This window comes from Mastigoproctus giganteus, chromosome 7 (genome assembly GCF_048544385.1).
Source record: "Mastigoproctus giganteus isolate SK-2022 chromosome 7, ASM4854438v1, whole genome shotgun sequence".
NCBI classification, from domain to species: domain Eukaryota; kingdom Metazoa; phylum Arthropoda; class Arachnida; order Uropygi; family Thelyphonidae; genus Mastigoproctus; species Mastigoproctus giganteus.
Genome location: NC_143581.1, coordinates 72,120,917 through 72,147,963, shown reverse-complemented (window position 1 = coordinate 72,147,963; position 27,047 = coordinate 72,120,917). Strand labels below are relative to the sequence as shown.

Genomic DNA, 27,047 nt, shown 5'->3' with positions numbered 1-27,047 from the left:
CAGGCTGTGAATGAAAGGTCACACAGCGGTATATGATACATCCAAGGTGGGATTGTATGAGAGGCAGTAGGCTGTATCTTACTAAGGTCAATTTGCCAGTCAGTCTGTAGTGCGCAAAGACGTATACCGGTTGATGGGTTTATAGATGAGTAAGCTCTATAAAGGTTTCCCCATTTAGGAGAGAAAAGTCCATTCCAAGTGGGGTGATTTGGATGCCCTTTGAGTTTTGTTACATAATTTAATAAAAGCATTTGTCTGTGTAGCTGCAAGAGTGTTTTATGCGCTTTGGCATATAGGCTCTGAATCGGTGATGTGTGGTATGCCCCCAGTGCAAGACGAAGAGCACTGTGGTGTACAGGATCAAGCCAAAGTAAAGCATTTGGTCTAGCAGAACTATAGACTACAGAACTGTAGTCCATACATGACCGTATTAATGCATGGTACAGATGTATTAGTGTGTAATGGTCAGCTCTCCATGTTGTGCCAGATAGAACTCTTAAGATGTTAAGCTTTTTAAAACAGGAAATATGGAGCAATTTTATATGTTCAAGGAAGGTGAGTTTTTGGTCAAATATCACACCAAAAAAGTGGCCACTGGGGACAACTGGTATGACTGGACTTGCTAGTCAGTCAAAGTTCTGGATGTGGATGTAGGTTACACTTCCTACAGAAGTGTATTCCAATCGTTTTTTGGTGCGAGAGATGAAAGCCATTGTTTTGGGACCATTTAGCTATTTTGTTGATGGTACATTGCAACTGTCTTTCTATCATTTGCAAGTTAGGTGAATGGCAGGCAATACTGAAGTCATCAGCGTACAGGGTAGTAGATATTGTTTGTGATAGGTCGTGTTATTGAATTCATTATTATATTAAAGAGAGTGGCACTTAGCACTGACCCTTGTGGTGCTCCTTCTTCCTGGATAAATTTTGAGGATAATTGATTGAGAACTCTGACTTGACATAAGCGGTGGTGTAGGAAATTTCTGATAAACTGCGGTAGGTATCCCTGAAATCCCAGATCATATAGATTTCGCATTATACCATATCTCCAAGCAATGTCAAAGAGGACCATGGCAAGGTGTTCTTTCCATATGAAGGCATCATGAATATTTATTTCTGTCTTAATCAAAAGGTCGAGAGTGGATCTATCTTCATAGAAGCAATGCTGCACTGGATTTATAAGGTCATTTCGAGCTAGAAACCAGGATAACCAGGTGTTGACTTTTTTTCCGTGATCTTGCACATACAGTTGGTAAGTGCAATTGGTTGACAGTGTTGCAGATTTGTAGGGTCTTTTACTGGTTTCAGAAATGCCAAAACATAAGCATGCTGCCATTTGTTGGGGGAAAGTGTTTTCTTTATATATTCTGTTGTAGAGCAGTAAGTTTTGTTATCATGATGTAATGTATTCCATCTGGCCTTGAGGGCCGGTTCAGTAAGTTTTGTTATCATGATGTAATGTATTCCATCTGGCCCTGCTGCACTAAGTTTAGACTAGAGCATGGTGCAACTCAGACATTGCGAAGGGGAGATTGTAGGCAGCACTGGAAGCTTATTCAAAATTGATTGAGTGTTTTTCAGCTTGTGCTTTGTGTGCCTGGAAATGTGGCGAGTATAATGTCACAGCTGAGATTTCCGTGAACGATCTACCTAGAGTGTTTGCAATCTTTTCTGGTTTTGTACTATCAGAGCCATTAACAGTGAGCATGGGACAGTTGATACATGGGTGTTTTGCATACATAAACTGTATTTTGGCCCATATTGTTTGGGTTTTTGTAATTGTGGAAGTGAAATGCCTCTATGCCATTGCTTCCCTTTTGCTGGTCTGCCTAATTTGTTTTGCCTTTGCCCTTGCCTGTTTAAAGCTGATGAGGTTTTCTGTTGTTGGGAACTTTCTGAAGATGTTTCATGCTCTATTCTTCTCTTTTTTTAGTAGCACTACATTCTTCATTCCACCACACTTTAGAGTGGATCGATATTTTGGTGGATTGTTTTAGAATTGCTTTGTCCACTGCCTGCAGTATTTGATTGGATATATATTCTACTGCCAGGTTTATGGGTGTTTATTGGACCTGTTTTTCATCTAGCATAGCTAGATGATTTTACACATCTCATTTGGCTTTCGAAAAGTTCCATTTGGCAATTCAGTAGGAAAGGTGGGGAACATTTGTTTCAATGCGACATATCACAAGGTAGTGATCACTGCCCGGTAGATTGCTGTGAATAGTCCATCCAAATAGAGGATATATGGTTGCTGAGCATAAAGAGACATCAATAGCTGAGGTAGACCCTGTATGAAGATGCATATAAGTGTACGCTCCTTTAATGAGAGTTATAAGATCGTGTTGATCAAGTAATTTTTCAATGGTTTGTCCACACTTATCCAGGTTATGGTTTCCCCAAAGTGGATGGTGACTGTTGAGGTCTCCAAGGATACGGTATGGTTTGGGAAGCTGTATCGCTAGTTCTAAGTCGGAATAGCTTATATTTTGGTTAGGTGGCAAGTATAATGAGACTACGGTTAAATCGAAGTTAATGTTGACTCGGGCAGCAACTGCCTTAAGGTTGCACTGCCACCCCCCCTCCATGTGAGATTTTGTGAACTGTGTGCAACACGATTTTGCCAATGTATTATGCATTTCAGAAGGGAAACAATTATATTTGGTGTTGGATTGGTTTCTTGTAAACAGAAAGAAATAGGATCATATTGTGAAAGGAAATCTCGGATGTCAGACAAATTACTACGATAGCCTCTACAGTTCCATTGTAAGAAAGTAAGCATTATTTGGGTTTACAAGAGCCCTCGATTTGTTTTTTTTTCGAGGTACAGAAGGTTTGCATCGCTCAAGTTTACCTTTCCCCTACTTTGGGAAAAGAGGTTTCCTTGTATCAATCTCCTCATCAGTGAACAATTCTAAAACCTGTTCATCTTGGTTTGGATTATCTTCTGAATCCATGTAGTCTGTTTGGTTTCAGTCAGGAGTGGTAGATACTGCAGTATTCTGCTGTTGAATGACATCTAGCTGTACTGTGATTGGTATATTTATAGATTTGCTTTTTGTTTGGTGTGTTGGTACTGGGGATAATATTGACCTTGCCCAATCAGCTAGTGATTTGCTTGGTGGTATAGTTACCTCCATTTGGGTAGCAGCTGATGTGTGCTTTTTTGATTATTTGGGCATTAGCATTAGTAGAGGCATATGATGCAAGAAAGCAAGCTTATGCAGCATCAGCCAAAAAAAAAAAAAAAAACCTTCCACTTCATCCCTCCGTTCGTTTGAAATATCTGTCCAGCTGAGCCTTAAATTTATTTAGGATATCAACTTCCACAACAAGGGATGGAAGTCTGTTCCACCAACCAACCACCCGCTGTCTAAAGGCAAACTTCCGGACATCTAACCTACATCCGTCCTTCCTCACTTTGAACTTATGCCCTCTCAGGTGATTATTCTGAGAAAGAGGCAGAATCCCATCAGCATTGAGCATGCTCAAACCATTCAAGGCTTTGTACACCTCTATCAGATCACCTCGCTGGTGCCTAGTCTCCAGACACTGCAATTTGCAAAACTTAAGCCTTTCTTCGTAAGAGCAACTCTTTGTTCCATTCACTAACCTTGTTGCCCTTCTCTGTACTCGTTCCAGCAGCTCTACATCCTTCTTGAAATGAGGCCTCCAGACCTATATACAGTACTCAAGGTGTGGCCTGACCATTGCCCAGGCGCTTTCATAGCCAGGTGGAAAGGAGCAGTAGTGCGTAGCACGCGCTTCTTGATTAGACCAGGGTTCGAGCCCATCACCACCAAATACGGAAAGGTCAGGGAATGACCACCGCATATTCAGGGAGCAATATGGCCTTAGTTGCTAATGCTCCTAAAAACCAAATATCAAATATCAGACCATTGCCTTATACAAAGGAATAATCACCTCCCTATCCCTGCTTGAAAAATTCCTGTATATCATTGATAAGACACCATGAGCTACTCTTGCAGCCAGTCTGCACTGCTCAGAGAACTTCACATCTGCCTGCACAATTATCCCCAGGTCATTTCCAGTCTCTACCACTGTCAGTGTAGTACCACAGAGTTGATACATTGCTCTGGGGTTGCTATTTCCCATATGAAAAACTTTACATTTGTCAATGTTAAACTTCATTTCCCACCTCTCAGCCCATCTGCTCAACCTTTCCAGATCCTGTTGCAGGAGCATAGCATCAGTAGTGTCCTTAATAACGATGCCAACTTTTGTATCGTCTGCAAACTTGGACATTAAGCTTGTTATACCATCATCAATATAATTTATAAATACAGAAAACAACAATGGACCCAACACTGAACCCTGAGGGACTCCACTAATAACATTGGTCCATGATGAGCAGTGTCCATTGATTACCACTCTCTGTCTTCTCCCCCTCAAACACCCCTTTATCCATGGCAGCAATTTGCCTCCACTGCCACACTGCTCCAATTTGTGCAGCAGTCTTCCATGGTCAACAGTATCAAAAGCCTTTCTAAGATCCAAGTATATAATATCAAAGTTATTCCCTGCATCCAGTTCTTTTGTGACTGCATCATAGTATCCAATCAAATTGGTCAGGCAAGACTTCCCCTTAACAAAACCGTGCTATGTCCGAGCTATAACTGAAGTCTTGTCTAGATGATCCTGCAGTGCTTCTTTAACAAGTGCCTCCATTAATTTTCCTGGAACAGAAGTTAAACTCACAGGTCTATAATTACTTGTGTCAGCCTTTGATCCTCCTTTGAGAATTGGGGTCACATTTGCACATCTCCAGTCTATGGGTACCTCCCCTGAGTCCAAGGAAGCTCTCATAATTATGGCTAAGGGTTTGCTTACTTCCTTTGCTGCCTCCTTTAATATAACTGGATAGATCCCATCCACCCCAGGTGCCTTTATTTTTTGTGTTTATCTTCCACAATTTCTCCTCTACTTTACTCTCAGTTATTACAAGATTATCAAGCTTACTGCCAGAGTTGAATACACCTGTTGCATTCCCCTCGCTGAATAACTCCTCATGTGTGAATGTCAATGCAAAATATTCATTTAGTTTGTTAGCTACCCTAGCAGGATCATCAACAGTTGAACCATCGATATCAAGTGGACCAATCTGATTCATCCCCTTCTTTCTAGAGTTTATATAAGTAAAGAACTTTTTGCTGTTTTTCTTTGCATTCCTTGCCAAAGATTTCTCATAATCTGCCTTCGCCTGCCTAACCTCCTTTGTAACTTGGTTACAGATCAACTTATATCTATCATAGGCTTCTGTGTCATGTGTTAATTTATATGTATCCCAAGCATTTTTCTTCTCTGCCATAGGTCTCATTAGTTCATCTGACATCCATTTAGGCCTAAACCTTGAACAATATTTCTTAGTTGGTACATAAAGCCTAGTAGCTTCCAAGATAAGTTCTTTGAATGGTTGCCATTCTGAATTTTCTGTTGGCAACATCATCAGTTGGTCCCACTGTATAGAATTTAAATACTGTCTCAGACCATCTTTAGTCGCCTTTACGAAAGCAATAACCCTTCCCTTTACCCCTGATAGTAGTTACCTGTTAGAGTAAATCCCACTTCAGCACACTGCGATCACTGCCACCTAGTAGTTCCTCTATCTGCAGATCTTAATGCATGAAGAATCACTACTGATAATCAAATCAAGAGTATTACTCCCTCTAGTTGCCTCCCGAACATGCTGATGTAGAAAACAATCATCCATAAATGCCTTGCTAGTGTGTGAGTGATCAACCCACAAATTCCAATCAATATCTGGGAAATTAAAATCCCCCATTATAAGACTCTCTGATTTACTGGCCCACTCTATTTCCCTGTGCAGTTTCTTATTATACTCATCAGAGTCATTAGACCTATAGCACACTCCTACTCTCAATTTTGATCTCCCAGTGCTTATGTCACACCAAACTGACTTGACACTGCACTGTTCAGCGATGTCGACTGGCTTTACTTCCTTGGATTTTATGTGTTTCTTAACTAATAGCATAACCCCTCCTCCCCTCCTGTCCTGTCTATCCTTTCTGTAGACGTTGGAATCCCCAAATTCCAGTTCTGCATTCCTTATATCTGTGTGACACCACGTGTCTGATATCCCAACAATATCTGCCTTTGATGCTTTGAGCAATACCTCAAATTCATCAAATTTATTTACCAAGCTCCTAGCATTGGTGTACACGCAAGTATACATGCACCTGTTCTTTTTCTTAGCTACCCTAACACAACCCATGTGTTTACTTGTACAGCAATGACTCCCAGCAGTCTATGAAATATCCTGCATCTTGTTTTCCAGGCTTCTGCTCATTCCAATAGAAGCAGTGCAAGAATCACTTTCACCTCTGGCAGTGGCTACTGTTAATCTATTAGTCCCTGTATCCCCCCAAGCTAGCAGTTTTCCGACCCACCTAACATTGCCTCGATAGCATCAGCAAATATTCTTGCACCCATTCTATTTAAGTGCATCCCATCCCTGTAGAAGCAGTCCCTTCTGTTAACAAGTGCAGACCAGGCTGAAAAAAATTCTACCCCTTGAGCCTTGCACAATCTTTCCAGGGCCGAATTGATCGACAAGGCTCTCATCATATACTCCCTCCTATCGTGTCTGGGTAGAATTGTAGACACTTTCAAATTCAACCCTAATTCACGGCTTTTTTTCAACAGTGACCTGTACTTGTTAAGTAATTCTGCCGGTGTCCTACTCTTAATATCATTAGTGCCAACGTGTACAACTATATCACCTTTTGTGCCCTTAAAAGATGATATCCGCTCTACAACATCATCAACCTTTGCCCCTGGCAGACATTCCCTGGTCCTGTTCCACCTTTCCTTTTTACAAAGCATGTTCCCCGTTTCCCTGACAATAGAGTCACTAACAACTACTAGTTCCTGTGGGATCAGCGCGTTCTGCCTTGGCGGTTGCCGCTGTGTTGCGTGATGACTAAGTGCAAGATCTGGCATTGATGTGGGTAGCTGAGAGCTTGATGGGCCCCTCACTTTAAATCCTTCGAGGGCATCCACCCTGTTCTTCAAGCTCTCATATAGGCCCATAACAATGCTGAGTTGTCGCCTGATTTCATTACACTCCTTGCATCGTGCACATACAAAGACATTCCCCACGGCAATATCATGTCCTGTACCCAATTGCTCCACAAACATCATGCAAGCAGTGCATTTCAAAAGACTGTGATTCAGAGGGCAACTGACCCCCTCAGTTCTCTTCTGAGCCACAGCACTCCCATTTGCTTGAGCCTTTTGCTTTGCTGCTCTGGTCTGAGTCATGATTTCTATTTAATTTCAATAAAATTTCAATTTCAGTACAAAATTATAACCCTAAACTTGCATCCCAACACAGTTATAACGCTATATATATAGTTTTCAGATTCAAGTGTTAATTTTCTACGAGTTCCCTTTATATAATTTCCGTATCAAGTTATGTATTAATTAATTATGTTACATTTATAATTTAAGTTGTTATATGTATTTAGTTAAAAGTTAATTTAATTGACAACGAAGTTTAACAAGTTTAATAGATTTACTTATTAATTGACAATATTATACTATACTAACGCTATCTAGTTCGTTATATAACGTATCGTATGACAAAGGCGGCAAGTTACGAACGGGTAAATCTACAGACAAATATTAATTACTTTCAAATCTCGCTGTCTCAATTAGAATAAACTAACGATCCTGACTAGTTATAAGCTACTTATAGAAAATAATTTGATGTAAAAAATGGTCAATAAAGCGGCTAAATATGGCTAAAAAACGTCTCGTTCAGCGGAGCTGCAACTTGTAACATGTGGATTTGATACCCTTACTGATACTTTTATGCAATTACAAGGCTGAGTAAAGAATAAATACACCAGATTAGTCAGGAAATCACAAAATAATGCTATACTACTAAATTTAAATCAAAAGTTTTAGAAAAACAATAATTTCAAATCAATAAATAAGAAAAATCCACTTAGCGGCTTTGAACACGTCTGGCTCCTACTAGCCTCGTCAGCAGACATGAACACATCTGGCTCCTATTAGCCTCGTCAGCATAAGTTGGTTTGTTAGTATTCAAAACTGGTAAAGGTTTTTTAGCCTCTTGTAGGTTACATTGTGTTTGGTCTTGTACCGCTGTATGTTTTTTTCATGTTTCCAAAAGGGGACACTCCTTTGAATATGCCGGATGAGCTTATTTATAGTTAGGACAGTTTGGTGTTGCGGCTGTGCAGTCTGTACTAGTGTGTGCAATGGACCATATTTGGCACATATAGCTGCTCCTCTGCAGACTGGCTGTGAGTGCCCAAACTTCTGGCACTTATAGCAGCGTAATGGATTTGGGATGTAGGGTTTGACACAGCAGTTAAGGTAACCTGCTTTTATCATTGTTGGTGGTTTCAGATTGTCAAATGTGAGGATTATGTTCAGAGTAGGAACTAATACATCGTCCTTCTTTGTTAGAATCTGCTTTACATTGATCACACTTTCATCTTGCAATTCTTGTTTAAGTTCTTCATCTGAAAAATTTATTGGTGATGACACCTCTTGACGTGTTCAAGGAAACATGCGGTAAAACGGTGACAGAGGTTCTGCCGAAAATTTTTAGTTTTTGTAATGGTTCGGACTGTCGAGCAGTGGCAACTTCAACCAGTAAGTCTCCTGATCTGAAATGACGAACTGTCTTGGGAGTACCCATTGTGCTTTCTAGGCATTTCTGCACTAGAAATCTAGATAGTTTTCCAATCGGTTGTTCTTCAGTGGAATGTATAATTAAAAAAGTTAGAGTTTGGATTCTGTCTACGTCACTCTTTTGACATTTTTCTGTGACAGAACCAGAATCCTCTTGTTGTCTTGTCAGGGTTTCTTCTGTGTACCCAGTGGTTTTCTGGGTTTTGGGAACTGCTTGCTCCATTTTGCCCTGGAAGGGAGACCTTTTCCCCTCCAGGTTACCGGCTCCGCCATGTGGAGGCAGGAGCAGTGCTGCCTTTGTGACCAAGCGGTAGTGGGTTAGTAATAATATTCAAATAAAAGGGAAAAAAGAAAGAAGGTTACTTCTCCTCCTGATCAAGTAAAGTGATTTCTTTAGTGAAGATTATTTAACTGATTGTTAGTGTAAAGCTAAATAAAGAAGACAATTTTATTTATTCAAGAGAGATTGCTAATTCACTGGCAAAGACACCTGGATCACAAAATTTCTTGGCACCTGAGGCGGTTAGACTTTGCATTGGAATCCAATGCAATAATTAAATTACTGCAACCAATTACCCTACATACTGTTTCCATATAATGGATAGAGTTGGAGAACTCTATCCATTAAATTGTTCTCCAACTCACACCTCTGAGTTGGAGAACAATAAAGAGATATTAAATTAAAAGACAGACTAGGAGTACTTACTAATGTTCACACATGTTGAGTTCTGACTACATAGTCCAGAGAGAACAGTTATCTGCAATAACTTATTAAAGATCACAATTGCTGTTTTAGGTTTCACATCAACTACATATATAACTATGGCATCAGCAGAAAAACCAACAATTTTATGCTCATGTGCAAAGGAACCAACATATGGCATAAACAAAATGTCAATACTATCTTGCACAGCCACCATTCTAATTTCATCAGTAAACACTCAACATCTTTGAGTATTGAGTTGAACCAATTTAAGCACACTACCTTCATCATTATGTTGAAATCTGCCATTCAAATTAAAAGTACTACGATTATCCATCATAAGTATGTGTACTTGAAAACTCTAGAGCTTTTTTATAGTCAGGACAACTACTACTTCGTAATGAATGATCATAAGTTCTACCTCTCTGCTTGCAGTTCATACAGCATGGATCCTTATTTTTATTCAGGTAATCAACAAAAAGATGGCCACCTTGAGCAGTGACCACATGACACAGTCTTCTGCATGCAGTATTGTTCAGAGTAGCCATACTCCAAACATTTAGAGCATTTAGTAACAACTGTAGAACACCTGAATTTGTGTCACGTATATCCAATATACAACCTCTCATTACCCATCAAATTTTTCAATTTTTCATGTGAGGAGCTACCCCAATTACCCAATTATTAAACAATTATTTAATATTTAGTAACAGTTCCTTGCTTTGGAACTGTTACTAAATCTAAAAACAATGCCCTCTCTGACCTCTTGCTCCTCATACTCATAATCTTGAAGATTTTTTTTTATACCAATCCCTAATAATATCCTCCTCCTGAGTCAATTCCTTAGATACATTATTATTATTATTATTATTAGCCATATGGTGCAAGGAAGCCTGAGGCTTATTCTGCACCGGTCAAAAAAAAAATTTCCCTATTACCCTGAGAGAGAGAGAGAGAGAGAGAGAGAGAGAGAGAGAGAGAGAGAGAGAGAGAAGTAGAAAGGAATCACCAAGAAGGAGAAGAATGATGATATCAAGCTCAGGACCCTGGGTGTGCCAAGCCCATACTCACCAGATGTGAGCATGATGTATCTAAGGATGTTCTGTAACTTAACTTAATTTTATCCTGCTTTATACCCTTTTGAAAAAATACCTCTGCCTTATTCAGTTTATCCAAATGCTTATCATTATCTGTCTCAACTAAGACTCCTTTATTTTGTATAGTTCTTAAATTTCTAATTTTTATTTCTTGAAACTTTTCCTTTAAAGTGTTAACAATAGCCTATTTAACTTCCTGGCTTGACTTGTACTGCTCTGAGGACCCCTCAGCCCTGAAAATAACCTTATTATTTAATCTTGCCACTTTGTTCAGCTTTCTGTTATTATCAATCATAGAAATATCATTTAAAATTACCTGTTCACCTAGTTGGGACTGACTGAATCCAGCCCTAACCTTCTCTACGTTAGTCCCCTTTTGTTCTGCAACATTAGATAGGAAAGGCTGTCCTCTTACAATGTCATCTAATAGACTTGCACGTACCTCCATCTCATCTCCTCTACCTTTGTTTTAAGACACTCATTGTCAATGACTAATGCTGTAGATATAATCTCCATGTAAATTCATACATCAAGTAAGAAATTAGTTGCAGCTTTGGTTACTTTATTATTTTCATTAGTCGTGTAGTCGATGACTTTTTTCATTGACTTTGTTGCAAGTTCAAAAACAGTAGACAAGTCAGGGTATCTCTGTCTTTGTTGCTGAATGCTAGCAACAATTATCTCACTCTCACGCACATTTGTGCCTATAATTCTTTTCCCTGATTCCAAATAAAAACTATCTATAACAGAAATCATATCCTTAGGCTGAATATCAGGAAAATCAGTTATCTTTACATTTGACAAAACATGAGCAGTGCAGACAATCTGCAAGAGTAGCACAGGGTGTCTTGTCGACGACAGGAATACAGGAATTTTTCTAGCAGGGATAAGGAGGTGAATATCCCCTTGTATAAGGTAATGGTCAGGCCACACCTTGAATATTGTATAGAGGTCTGGAGGCCTCGTTTTAAGAAGGATGTAGAGTTGTTGGAACGAGTACAGAGAAGGGCAACAAGATTAGTGAATGGAACAAAATGTTGCTCTTACGAAGAAAGGCTTAAGTTTTGCAGATTACAGTGTCTGGAGAGTAGGCACCTGTGTGGTGATCTGATTGAGGTGTATAAAGCCTTGAATGGTTTGAGAATGCTCAATGCTGATAGGATTCTTCCTCTTGCTCAGAATAATCACCTGAGAGGACAAAAATTCAAATTGAGGAAAGACAGTTGTAGGATAGATGTGCAGAAGTTTGCCTTTAGCCAGCAAGTAGTTGATTGGTGGAACAGACTTCCATCTTTTGTTTTGGAAGTTGATAGCCTAAATAAATTTAAGCCTGAGCTGGACAGGTATTTGGAACTAACAGAGGGGTGAAATGGGAGCAGTTTTTTTGGCTGATGCTGCATAAGCTTGCTTTCTTGCATCGTATGTCTCTACTAATGCTAATGCTAACATTTGTCAAATCTATTAAACTGCACCACCCTGTACAACCATGCATCCAACATTAACTACGTTTTCCACACCACTTACAGGGCCCTGAGCTGGATATCATCATTCTTCTCTTTCTTGGTGATTCCGCTCTGCTTTTGACATTCTCTCTCTTTCTCAGGGTAAATTGGGGATTTTTTTTTTTTTTTTTTTTTGGCTGGTGCAGCCAAAAAAAAAAAAAAATGCACCATGTAGCTAATAATAACAAAAATAATAAAAGGGGCACAGTGGCGAGTGATTAAGACAATAGACTGCCTGCCTGATGAACCCGGGTTCGAATCCCGCCTTAGTGGAAGTGAACGCGGCTCTATTACACTGGGAGACCGATATAATAATAATAACATTAAAATGGTGAAGAAAAAAAAAAAAATTGCAAAAGTTACCACATTGGACTTAAATTCCCCAAGATCGGAGTGATGGCTGAGGCAGATAGTGGCGCCATTTGGTGTCGCTCGCAAAAACTAAATTTAAATTAAATAAACCATTTGTTGACATTGGACTTGAACTTCTGTAGACTGTAATTTTCAGGAAATATGTATGAAGGAAGGTTGTTCCAGAAAACGGCAGTTGAATGAATAAACGAGGAAGATGAAAAGTTGGTTCTGTGAGTCTGAAGTTGGACAGTAAATGGATGTTGGCTGGTGGCGGAACATGTTCGGACTGTTTTGAAAGAGAGAGCAGGAATTATAGAAGCCAATTCAGAAGAACAGTGCCCATGGAAGTATCTGTAGAAGAGGCGTGCAGCAGAAACAGTACGTCTATGAGAAAGCGAGTGGAGAGACTCTGTTAGAGATGAATCATTAATTAACCTAACTGCCCTCTTCTGAATGGAATCAAGAAGCCTGAGAGAGGTTTTGGGGCCAATGCCCCAGATGTGGGAACAATATTCCATGGTAGGGCTGTTGTTGTTGTTGTTTGTTATTTGGTTTTTAGGAGCATTAGCAACTAAGGCCATATTGCTCCGGGATATGCGGTGGTCATTCCTTGACCTTTCCGCATACTCCGTATTTGGTGGTGACGGGCTCGAACCCCGGTCTAATCAAGAAGCATGTGCTACGCACTGCTGCTCCTTCCCACCTGGCTACGGAGGCGCCCCCATGGTAGGGCAGATTTGCAATTTGTACAGAGTGAACAGCTGTTTGGAAGAAAAGTAACGTCGAAAGCAAAAGAGAAAACCAAGTTTTTTTAGATGCAGAGGAAGCAATATTTGTAATGTGCTTGTGCCAAGAGAGATTAGAAGTCAGGGTAATCCACAAAAGAGATATATCATTTTGCCTAGAAATCGGAGTGTCACTAAAGATAAGCATAGGAGCAGAACAATCCTTTTTGCGAGATATAAGACAAGATTTTTAGAAGGGTTGAAATCAACTATGTTGTCTTTGCCCCACTGGAGAATTACCTGAAGATCAGCATTTAAGGAATTGGCAGCAGAATTTCGAGAAGTTGAAGCTGATTGAGCAGGACAAGGTTTCTCAAAATCGAAAGTGGAATGCAATGTGCTATGGATAGGATTTCCAGTCAATGGAAGAAGGTCATTAATAAACAAGAGGAAAAGAGTGGGAGAAAGAACTGAACCTTGGGGGACACCGGCATTAGTGGAGAAGTTAGAAGACAGAGAGCCATCTACCATCACCCTCAGTGAGCGATCAGAGAGAAAACTGGATAACCAATTACTAAAAACAATTGGCAAACCATAAGATGGAAGCTTGTTTAGAAGACCTTTATGCCAAACATGATTGAAAGCCTTTGAGATGTCAAGAGCAACTACTTGTGTTTCACCAAACCTTTTCATTGAATTAGTCCATAAATGGGTAACATAAGCCAGAATATCACCAGTGGATTGACACTGACGAAATCGATACTGGCGATTGCTGATCAGACGGAAGGTTTCTAGGTAGTTTAAGAGTTGAAGGTTAATTGATTTCTCCATTACTTTAGAAAGAGTAGAAGTAATTGCAATGGGACAATAATTGGATGGGAGGTATTTGTCACCCTTTTTGGGAACTGGCTGGATATGAGCAAATTTCCAAGCAGAAGGAAAAATACCTTTGGAATAAGAAAGTGAAAAAAGGTGGCAAAGAATACGAGTAAGTTCAGGAGCACAGGTTTTGAGAACAAGTGGAGAAATACCATTGGGACCTGGAGCTTTCTTAGCATCAAGATTCGTCACAATCCTTCTGACATCCTTTTGATGGAAGACTACAGCAGGCATTGAATGGAGCATGTTGGGAATGGTGGGACGTGTTTTACCAAGATCATTAATACATGAGTTGGAAGAAAATTGGGATGCTAGGAGATCAGCTTTATCCTTGGCTGAAGTGACAACAGAACCATCTGGTTTGGACAGAGGTGGGAGCAGAGATGGGCAAAAGTTGCGGCCAATAGCTTTGGCAAGAGACCAGAATGCTCGGCTATCATTAGGACAAGAAGCAAGTTTTCTACTTTTAGCCTGTTCAAAATCTAGTTTGGACTGATTAATAACTGCCTTACAATTGTTGCGAACTTTAGTGTAGGCAGAAAATGAAACTGGAGAATTAGAAACAAGCCAGTTACGCTATGCAACATTCTTTTCTTGAACAGCCTTAGCACATTTATTGGAAAACCAAGGTTTATTTAAAGGACGAGATTTTAAAGTGGAGTGTGGGATAAAGGATTCCATTCCTGCAAGAATACTTTCACTGACACAATCTGAGCAAACATTGACATCAGAAGTTTTGGAACAGTAATCCGACCAAGGAAAAGAAGAAAAGAAGTCTCGCAGGTCATCCCATTTTGCATTCTTGTAATGCCAAACAACACGAGGTTGGGAATAACCATGAGATAAAGGTTCCATTGGAGAAGAGACGATCACCAAGTTGTTTGTTGTTTGTTTGTTATTTGGTTTTTAGGAGCATTAGCAACTAAGGCCATATTGCTCCGTGAATATGCGGTGGTCATTCCCTTGACCTTTCTGCATCCTCCGCATTTGGTGGTGACGGGCTCGAAACCTGGTCTAATCAAGAAGCGTGTGCTACGCACTACTGCTCCTTCCCACCTGGCTACTGAGGTGCCATGACCAAGTTGTGATCTGAAGTGCCTAAAGGACCTCACATCGACAGTGTACTTAGAAAGGTTGTTTGTGAGAAAAAGATCAAGCGTATTGGCTGTATGATTAGGATTGTCCGGTATTCTTGTAGGTATATGAACAATCTGCCCAAGGTCATTAGTAATTGCAAAAGCCTCAGCATCTCGACCAGCTGGGTCGGTGTGACTAGAAAACAGGAGCCAGCTGGAGTTGTGAACATTAAAATCACCAAGGAAAATTACCTCACTGTTAGGAAAGTTGGACTAGAGAAAGTCAAGTTGCAAAGAGAGGAAGTGAAAAAGCTCCAAGTGATTAGTGGAGTTGGAAGAACGGTAGAGACAACAGATGAATTTGACACAATGAGGTAGAGAGATTTTAAGCCAGAGAAGATCAAAGAAAGGAGATTCCAAATTGCCAAGTCTCTGACAGGGACTATCAGAATGGACATATGCACAAGTACCATCTTTGAGACAAAGGGAATCATACAGCGAATAATTTGAGCATCTGAGATGAGCAGTAGTTGAATCAACCAATAACTGAGATTTTGTCAGAAAATTACATGGGATTTCGCAGACTGTAAGTGGAAATGAACATCGTTGATATTAGAATTGACACCACGTATATTTGTGAAATGAATTAGGAAGTGCTTGGGAGGTTTAGATCTTTTCACAGATAAGCTTGCTCTATTAGTTTGACAATTCATGGTGTATTCAATAGTAATAAAAAGTGGGTGGGACATGCTGTATGAAGTAATGAAATTTTTGGATATGGTGTACAGATGGAGAATATACCCAGATCCTTGATATAACGTGGCCTTGACAATGCTCCCCCCATACACACTACTCGGACTCCCTCCAGTCACTATCTGGCAGAGTAGAGGTAGCAAGATTATACACTAGCTGATCCAGAAGCCTCCTAGAGAGTTACCAATAGGTTCAGTGCGGTGTACTAGCGGCCGGCCTGCAAACACCGTTTTAGAGCTGTCCCCTAGAAATGGTAGGAATATTGGATCTCGCCACGATGTTCATCAACCACGATGTTGACTGGAACTTAGCTCTAGAGACTAAACATGGGTTCCACCACTTCAAGCCTCCAATAAGCAAAGTGGTGGTATTGCACCGGTTGATGAGAGTCATCTACCACCTAGTACTGCCTGGTAACATAGAGGGACAGCATTCTTCCATGTGGTGTGGGTGCCACACCTCGACCCCTGCTTACGTTGGTTCACACCTGGGTTCACACCCACCATGTACTTAAGAATGAAGGTTATACCCAGGATTACTAACAGTCCCACCATCGTGAAGGTGCAAGCAGAGGATTTGGCGGGTGAAAACTGATACTTAATGAAGGTACTTAATGACTGGTGACAGTCATTAAGTACCTTCATTTAAAGGGAATGTCACTGAAAGAAATTCATGCAGCAAACATTAGGGGAATCTTGTCCTCCATATGCCACGGTCAAAAACAAGGTTACAGAATTTAAGCATGGATGAGATAGCACAATAGGCCTCCCACCTTATATCACAAATTTAAACAAGTACACCAACCGTTTAACTATAATAGTTTAATACTGAAAACTATAAAATGTACCAAACGATACAGTACTGTAAAATAATATTTATTTACAAAAAATGATTTATAAAATAAAATGTAGGATGAAATTTTAAAATACAATAAAATATAATAAAATACAAAAATAAAATATAAATAAAAATTTTAAAATAGAATAAAATATAATAAAATACAAAAATAAAATATAAATAAAAATTTTAAAATAGAATAAAATATAATAAAATACAAAAATAAAATATAATAAAATACAAAAATAAAATATAATAAAATACAAAAATAAAATATAATAAAATACAAAAATAAAATATAATAAAATACAAAAATAAAATATAATAAAATACAAAAATAAAATATAAATAAAAATTTTAAAATACAATAAAATATAATAAAAGTTAAAAGTGATAAAACAACGATTGTAGCTTTCTGGAGCATCTGCCTCCTTTCTCAACAACAATGAAGTTTAGGCAACGCATCCTTAAATAACAGGTTCACAGCACACGTGGCTGACCAGGTGCATGTGAGCCAGAACCGGAAGTGGCTCAGGAGCATGGAAACGCAAAATGCTTGTCTTTTGCCAGGACCACAGCCTCTAGCAGGGGGTGGAGCCGAACACCCCTGTCCCTATTCATACTATTGTTTTTGGACGAGCCAATCCACAAACTCTCCAGCCACTTACGGTCCCAGAACCTATGCGCCCGGTCAAGGATGACAGCATTCACTGGGGAGACCTGGTGTTGTTTTTCCCAATAATGCTCAGCAATGGCGGACTTATTAAACTCTGCGGTCTGTATGGCTCGCATGTGCTCCCCCAGACGGTCTTTTAGTTGCCATCCTGTCTCCCCCACATAACATTCCCCACAATCCGGGCATTTGATCTCATATACGACCCCACTACTGAAATCCTCAGTAATGGAGTCTTTGACCTGTGACACCACTGTGTGCAACCTCCGGCCTGGAAGCTGCACACAGCGTGCCTGAAAGTAAAGAAGCATTCTTGCAATGCGATCTGACAAGCCCGGATAGTAGGGAATATAAACTGTGGTGACTGGAACAGACGGTGTTCCATGATTAGGCTCCACATCTCTAGTATATTTATCAATGACCCTCTGGGGGTAACCGCATTTCATAAGGTCCACCCTAACTTGCCCAATCTCTCTCTCTCTCTCTCTCTCTCTCTCTCTCTCCTCAGAGGTACTATAATGTGTCCTAACCCTACCCAAAAGTGCCCTAGCAACACTATTTTTATGCTGCGCATCTGTGCTGACCTATAATGGGTGTACTGGCTCGTACACATTGGTTTCCTAAAAACTGTAGTACTAAGCCTGGAGCCTTCTCTGTACACCATTACGTACAGGAATGGGAGGGAACCATTCACTTCTACCTCTGAGGTAAACTGTATAAAAGGAGAGAAATCATTGAGAAAATTAGCTACATCCTCTTCTCTCCCCTTTTGTACCAAAGTGAAGGTGTCATCCACATATCTCTTCCACTTGTGCATAGGGAACTCCAAACTTGTAAAAACCCTATTCTCTAACTCTTCCATTGCTAGGTTTGCGACAATAGCACTGATAGGAGAACCCATAGCTGTGCCGTGAACCTGTTTGTACATCACTCCTTTATATAGCAAAGTGGTACGTGAAAAACATAATTCTATGCCACAGAATATATCCTCCACACTTAGGTGCGATCTAGTACTTAGGGTATCATCTTTTTGTAGTGCCACCTTTACACATTACACCCCATGGGCTATGGAAATACAAGTAAATAATGAAACTACATCTAGCGATACCATTATTTCATTCTTTCCTACATTTTGGTTTTTGACAAAGTTCACAAAATCTACACTATCTTTAACAACAACCACGGACCGTCCCACTATAGGGGAAATCAGCTGCACCAGGAATTTTGACAAAGCATAGGTAGGGCTTCCAATAAAAGAAACAATGGGTCGTAACGGGACCCCCACTTTATGCGTTTTCGGAAGCCCGTAAAACCTGGGCAGCTGACACCCCGTTGAATGCATAGAACAGTATGCATGCAACCCGTTTTTAACCAGAGCTGTAAAATCTTATTAAGATTTTACAGCTCTGGTTAAAATCTTAATAAGATTTTACAGCTCTGGTTAAAAACGGGATAAGATTTCCAAAGAGAGGTACTGGTCTATGCATGCAACGGGGTGTCAGCTGCCCAGGTTTTATGGGCTTCCGAAAATGCATAAAGTGGGGCTCCCGTTACGACCCATTGTTTCTTTTATTGGAAGCCCTACCTATGATTTGTCAGAATTCCTGGTGCAGCTGATTTCCCCTATAGTGGGACGGTCCATGTTTGTTGTTAAAGATAGTGTGGATTTTGTGAACTTCGGCAAAAACCAAAATGTAGGAGAGAATGAAATAATGGTGTCGCTAGATGTAATGTCATTATTTACTTGTATTTCCATAGCCCATGGGGTGTAATGTGTAAAGGTTGCACTACAAAAAGATGATACCTTAAGTACTAGATCACACCTAAGTGTGGAGGATATATGCTGTGCCATAGAATTATGTCTTTTGAGTACCACTTTGCTATATAAAGGAGTGAGGTACAAACAGGTTCACGGCACAGCTATGGGTTCTCCTATCAGCGCTATTGTTGCAAACCTAGCAATGGAACAGTTAGAGAATAGGGTTTTTACAAGTTTGGAGTTCCCTATGCACAAGTGGAAGAGACATGTGGATGACACGTTCACTTTGGTACAAAAGGGGAGAGAAGAGGATGTAGTTAGTTTTCTCAATGATTTCTCTCCTTTTATACAGTTTACCTCAGAGGTAGAAGTGAATGGTTCCCTCCCATTCCTGGACATAACGGTGTACAGAGAAGGCTCCAGGCTTAGTACTACAGTTTTTTGGAAACCAATGTGTAGGAGCCAGTACACCCATTATAGTTCAGCACAGACTGCGTAGCATAAAAATAGTGTTGCCAGGGCACTTTTGAGTAGGGTTAGGACACATTGTAGTACCTCTGAGGAGAGAGAGAGAGAGAGAGAGAGAGAGAGAAATTGGGCAAGTTAGGGCGGATCTTATGAAATGTGGTTACCCCCAGAGGGTCATTGATAAATATAATAGAAACATGGAGCCTAATCATGGAACACCGTCCGTCCAGTCGCCACAGTTTATATTCCCTACTATCCAGGCTTGTCAGATCGTATATTGCAAGAATACTTTGTAACTTTCAGGCAAGCTGTGTACAGCTTCCAGGCCGGAGGTTGAACACAGTGGTGTCACATGTCAAAGACTCCATTACTGGGGATTCCAGTAATGGGGTCGTATATGAGATCAAATGTCCGGATTGTGGGGAATGTTATGTGGGGGAGACAGGACGGCGACTAAAAGACCGTCTGGAGGAGCACATGCGAGCCATACAGACCGCAGAGTTTAATAAGTCCGCCATTGCTGAGCATTATTGGGGAAAACAACACCAGGTCTCCCCAGTGAATGCTGTCATCCTTGACCGGGCACATAGGTTCTGGGACCGTAAGTGGCTGGAGAGTTTGTGGATTGGCTCATCCAAAAACAATAGTATGAATAGGGACAGGGGTGTTCGGCTCCACCCCATGTTGGAGGCTGTGGTACTTGCAAAAGACGAGCGTTTTGTGTTTCCATGCTCCCGAGCCACTTCCGGTTCTGGTTCACATGGAAGAAATACTGAGCATGCACCTGGTCAGCCACGTGTGCTGTGAACCTGTTATTTAAGGATGTGTTGCCTAAACATCATTGTCATTGAGAAAGGAGGCGGATGCCCCCAAAAGCTACAATCATTGTTTTATCGCTTTTAACTTTTATTATATTTTATTGTATTTTAAAATTTCGTCCTACATTTTATTTTGTAAATCAGTTTTTGTAAATAAATATTATTTTACAGTACTGTATCGTCTGGTACATTTTATAGTTTTCAGTATTAAACTATTATAGTTAAATGGTTGGTGTACTTGTTTAAATTTGTGATATGAATTATTCTCCTAACCTTAGAGGCCTTTTTGAAGCTATTCATGACTTGGTCATGCAAGACCACAGAATAACATGAAGCACACTGAGACAATATTCAGCTTCTCCCATGAGCAAACTCACGAAACTGAGTTTTGGGGGTGCTATGTCACTATGAACAAAACATGGGTGCAAATCTTCAACCATGAAACAAACAAACCATGAACTGTCTTTCCTCAATACTGAGGTAGTTATATATTTGTGTTCTTATTCTTTATCTCTTGTGTGTGTGTATCATTGCATGTGTATAAAAAATCAGCAAAGGTTCCGTAATGCAATTCTTAAAAATAAACCAGTTTTATTATAATGGTGAAATCAGTGAATAATTCATTTTATCTTGATATTTTTATATTTTACATATTTTTGATATTATATATTTTACATAAATGAATGTTTATAGTCATTTTGGAGTGCACTGGCTTAGTCTCTGCATGCAAGTTCCCTCTCCCTTCTCCTCCCCTACATTATCTCTTATTTGATATTAACTATTAACTTATGTGGCACTTTCAGGAAAGTATCTATTTGCATAAAAATTAATAAATGTCTAAATATTTTACATTTCTTACCTTTTCTTTAAAATCAAACAATAAAGACTGTTTAATCTTACCTGGCTGAACAGCTGCATCGGTATTCCAAAAAGAGGTTAATGATAAAAAAAATTATGCCCTCTGCTGCCATGGCAATAAAGTTTTGACCTAACAGGGTTAAACTGAATGGAGAAACATATGTATCTTGTCCAAAAATGATAAAAATCTCAGCCTGAATATGATTAGCTGCTAATGAAATCAGACCTCCAACTAGAGCATACTGGGGGAAAATTAGGGCTACAGTTTGCAATATAGGTAAAATTTGATTTGTAGCCTGAAAAAAAAGAGAAAAAATTATTTGTAATAAATAAAATGCAAAAATTAAACTGCATTTATGAAGTATGGTTTCTTTACGCTTATGACTTTAAATTGTAATGAAATTAACTGTAAATCTCGTATTTACAAATAATGCATTACTGTTTAAATAATAAATTTAATAACTTTAATAAAGAGATGGTTGAGTGGGAGAAGATAAAGAGCAACTACTTTTCTTGAACTAATGTTATTAATGGAATGATCCAGGCTTCAGTGCTAGGCCCATTATGGTTTTAAATATTCAGTAATGATATTGATGAAGGCATATCAGGTTAATGTCTAAGTATAGATGATATGAAGGTTGGCAGAGTGGTTGATGGCAGTAATCAGCATATGCTACTACAAAAAGATCTGGAAAAATTAGAGAGATGGACCTGAAAAATGGCAATTGAAGTCGAACTTTGATAAATGCAAAGTACTGCATATGGGTAACAGTAATTCAACCAGGTGGTACTGCAATCAGGGTAGGGGAGAACAAAAAAAGACCTGTGTGTAATTTGTACAGTCAGATATGAAGTTCTCTGAGCAGTGTAGATGAGTTGCTAGGGTAACTCATGGGGTTTGTCAATGATATATAGGAATTTTTCTAGCAGGAGGTGATTATATTGTTGTATAAGACAATGATTAGGCCACATCTTGAGTACTGCATACAGGTCTGGAGGCCTCATTTAAAAAGGATATAGATCTGCTGGAATGGGTACAGAGAAGGGCAATGAGATTGGTGTAGGAAATAAAAGGGTCTTACTAAGACAGGCTTCAGTTCTGCGTCTTGAAACTAGGCACCTGCGAGATGATCTGATCGAGGTTTTTAAAGCTTTGAATGGATTGAACAAGCTCAACGATGGCATTCTTCCTCTTTCACAGACTACACATATTAGGGGGTATAAATTCCAATTGACAAAGGATGCTTGCAGGATAGATACGAGGCGGTTTGCCTTCAGCTAGCAGGTGGTTGAATGTTGGAACAAACTTCTATCTGGTGTTGTAGAGGTAGGCAAATTGAATAAATTCAAGGAAGAACTATGAATGTGGAAGACAAAAGTTTTTTTTTTTTTTTTTGGCTGATACATAAGCTTGCTTCCTGGCATAGTATGCCTTAAACATCTCATTCAGATCAACATTCCTAGTCTCCAGACATTGAAATCTCGTTGCCCTTCTCTGCACCTGTTTCAGCATATCTACATCCTTCCTAAAATGAGGTCTCCAGACCTGTATGCAGTACATGTGGCCAAACAATGCATGACAAAAGGACTATTTTGCAAATGATAGTTACTGGTAAACACATGTAGTAATGGTTCTATTCTTGCACAATGAGCATTTAGTTTATAATTGTAGAGTTACTATTTATAAGTTAAGGCATAATTTCTTGCTTTTCACTCTGCAAATTGCTTTATTATTATGTCAAATTCAAGGTCTTTGCCACACAACATTCAATGACATGTGTAGAACATTTGGTGTGTAAAGCTATTTCTCAAATGATCTGAAAACTCAATGCCAAATAACATTCCAAAAAAAAAAAAAAACCATGAGGGATGCTCTTGAGGTGTGTGTGGCTGGATTGGGTTCAATTGGGCTGAATTGGCTTAAGGCTAGCCCTGGGTCCAGAGAAGGGCAACAAGATTAGAGAGGGGGAGCAAAAGGATGCTTTTACCAAGAAATATTTCCGTTCTGAAAATTGCCACATCTGTAAACCATACACCTTTGAGGAGGTCTGTTTGACGTGTTTAAGGCTTTGAATGGATTGAGTAAACTAAATGGTAATGGCCTTCCTGTTGGTCAGACAACACAAGTGGACATAAATTTAAATTGAGGAAGTATGGTTGCAGGAGAGATGTGCAGAAATTTGTCTTCAACCAGTTGATTGTTGGATCAGATTTTTATCTGATGTTGTTGGATGTTGATGTGGGTAGTTTAAATAATTTCAAACAAGAACTAGACAAATTCTTAGAAAGGATTTGTTTGCATAAATATATGTCAGATATGACTGCACAAGGCATGTGATGCAAGAAAGCAAGCTTATTTAGCATCAACCAAAAAAAAAAAAAAAAAAAAAACCATTTCACACACCCATTCCCTCTAAACGTTTGTCCAGTTTCTCCTTGAATTTATTTAAACCATCAACTTCCACAACAACAAATGAAAGTTTGTTCCAGCAATCAACTACCCGCTGGCTAAAGGCAAATTTCTGCACATCTAATCTATTCTATAACTGTCTTTCCTCAATTTGAATTTATGCCTCCTCAGGTTTGTAATCTGAGCAAGAGGAAAAGGAAGAATCCCATCAGTATTGAGCCTGTTCAACTCATTCAAGGCCTTATACACTTCAATCAGATCGCCTCACAGGTGCCTCGTCTCCAGATGCTGCAATTTGCAGAACTTAAGCCTTTCTTTGTAAGACAACCCTTTCGTTCCCCTTACCAATTTTGTTGCCCTTCCCAACTCTACATCCTTCCTAAAATGAAGGCCTCCAGACCTGTACACAGTATTCAAGGTGTGGCCTTGAGTACTGTGTACAGTACTCAAGGTGTGGCCTGACCATTGCCTTCTCCAAGGGGACAATCACCCCTTTATCCCTGCTAGCAAAATTCCTGTATATCATTGACAATACCCATGACCAGCTCTGGCAACCTGTCTGCAATGCTCAGAAAATTTCATATCTGACTGTACAATTACTTGCAGGTCTTTTTCATTTTCTACCACCCTAAGTGTTGTACCACACAGTTGGTACGTTTCTCTGGGATTACTTCTACCCATATACAGAACTTTGCATTTCTCAATGTTAAATTTCAGTTGCCACTCCTCAGCCCATCTCCCCAAATTTTCTAGGTCCTGTTTTAGTAGCCCACTACTGTCATTCACAACCCTGCCAGCCTTTGTATCATCTGCAAATTTCAACATTAAGCCTGATATACCTTCATCAATATCATTGATAAATATACAAAACAACACCGTGCCCAAAACCAAACCCTGGAGGACTCCACTGGAAAGATCAGTCCACGAAGAGCAGCATCCATTGATTACCACTCTCTGCCTTCTCCCACTCAATCATTCTTTTATCTATTGTAGCAACTTACCTTTAATACCATACTGCTCCAATTTGTACACTAGTCTTCCATGCGCAACAGTGGTAAAAGCTTTCCTGAAATCCAAGTATATGATATTAAAATTGTTTTTTTGCATCCAGTTCCTTTGTAACCACATTATAGTATTCAACCAAATTTGTCAGACGAGACTTTCCCTTAACAAACCCATGCTGTGTCTGAATTATTACTGCAGTCTTGTCTCGATGATGCTGCAATGCATCTTTAACCAGTGACTCCATTATTTTCCCCAGAACAGAAGTTAAACTAACAGGTCTGTAATTACTCATGTCACCCTTAAACCCACTTTTGTGAATTGGGGATACATTTGAAAATCTCCAATCCATGGGTACTTTCCATAAGTACAAGGATGCTCTCATAATTATGGCTAAGGGTTTGCTTACTTCCTTTGCTGCCTCCTTTAATATAACTGGACAGATCCCATCCATCCCAGTGTTGCCTTTGTTATGTTTATCTTCAACAATTTCTCCTCCACTTTGCTCTCAGTTATTACAAAATCATTAAGCACCCTGTTACAGTTTGATAAACTTCTGGCATTTTCTTCCCTTAATAACTCATTATGTGTGAATGTGATGCAAAATACTCATTCAGATTATCAGCTATCTGAGCAGGATCATCAACAGTTGAACCGTCGATATCAAGTGTTGATATATATCCCCTTCTTTCTAGAGCAGGCCTGGGCAAATTACGGCCCGCATCTGCTTTTTGTGCGGCCCATCTCATGCCGTCAAATCACTAATAACTTTATCAAAATAATGACTACTATCATGTATCATATAATACTATCATACTATAATAAATACAATGGAATCAGCAGTGATAGTTGTATACTATCAATAGTGTAGATTATCAACAATACTATCTTCATAATGCAATGATAATACTACCGAAAAATACTGTTTTTACAAAATTACTGGGTAATCACATGCATGTCGAACAACAGGGACATGAATCCATTCTTTCTACCTGCAGTTCGAGTCAGATAGTCATGTAGTATGGAGTTCGTCACTCACAGTAACAGTGTTCTCATGTGTGGATATACAAAAATTTATATAAAAATCAGTGTGGTGAAGTTGACAGTGATTAGGTAAGTGGATTACCACCTAGTCGAATTAGTCGGCGGTGCTAACATATGTTTTATTTTCTGGGCTGAATTGATGTTTTAAGTTATTTTGTGATATTTTGATTTGGATTTATCTGTTGAACTTGTAACAAGCTTATCTTATTACTTATAATTTGAGTGTACTTTGTGACTTTTTATTTTGATTTTGTTATATCTGTATATTTGATAAAAGGAGTAAAAAACGAAAAATCCAGGATGAGTGTCATAGATTTAATGAGGAATGGAAAACTAAATATTTTTTCACAAGCATTAAAAATAGAGCTGTGTGTCTAATTTGAAATGAAAGTGTTTCGGTTTTTAAAGAATATAACATTAAGAGACACTACATGACTAAACACCCTATGCATGGAGAAAACTACACTGATGATGCAAGAAAAGCAATGTGTGATCAACTCATTAGGAAATTATCTCTACAGCGAAGTCTTTTTATTAAACAAAATGATGAAAAGGAAGCTGCGACAAAAGTAAGTAATAACATTGCCAGCAAAATCGCAAAAGCGTGTAAATCATTTTTAGATGGAGAGTTCATTAAGGAATGCATGTTAGAAGCTAGTACAATGTTATGTCAAACTATGAAGTCTAAATTCCAAAACATAACTTTGTCTCAGCGTACTATAGCTCAATGTGTTGAAAATATCACTGATAACTTGGTAGAGCAACTATCAGCAGAACTGAAATCCGTGGAGTGGTATTCCCTAGCTCTCAATGAAAGTACTGACATAAAAGGCATTGCACAGTTGCTAATTTTCATTTGCGCTTGTAACAGCGATTTTGGAATTTTGAGGAGTTGTTATCCATGGAATCAATGCAAGACTGCAACAACTGGTTGAAATATTTTTGAAAAAGTAGAAAGTGGTCTAAAGAGGTTTAATTTATCCTGGAATAAAATTAACGGATTATTGAAATTGACTCAAGACAAAATTAATGAGAGTGATCCAAAACACAAAATAATACTAATTCATTGTATTATTCATCGGCAAGTCTTATGCAAAACTGTACTCAATGTGGATCATATAACCATGAATATTATAAAGATTGTAAATTTCATTCGATCCAAGGGATTAAATTACCAACAGTTCATAAACTTTCTAGAAGACCTTCAGTGTGATCATACCGATGTACCTTATCATAGTCATATAAGGTGGTTAAGTTTAGGAAATGCACTTTGTAGAGTATGGGAGCTGAAAAATGAAATTAAATTATTTTTAGAAATGAAATATAACTGCAATTTCACTGAGCTTAAAGATGAGAGTTGGATCTGCGATTTTGCTTTCATGG

At 39.1% G+C, this 27,047-nt stretch overlaps 1 protein-coding gene across 5 annotated transcripts in view; it reads right to left on the bottom strand.

Moving 5' to 3' along the window:
• Positions 1–27,047, bottom strand: part of LOC150082988 (uncharacterized) — a 1,785,507-nt gene that overhangs the window by 200,199 nt on the left and 1,558,261 nt on the right. For all 5 annotated transcript variants that reach the window (XM_090377722.1, XM_090377724.1, XM_090377725.1 and 2 more), the window contains one exon: positions 21,251–21,504. In XM_090377722.1, coding sequence (XP_090233848.1) covers positions 21,251–21,504 — 254 coding nt within the window. The remainder of the gene's footprint in view (positions 1–21,250; positions 21,505–27,047) is intronic.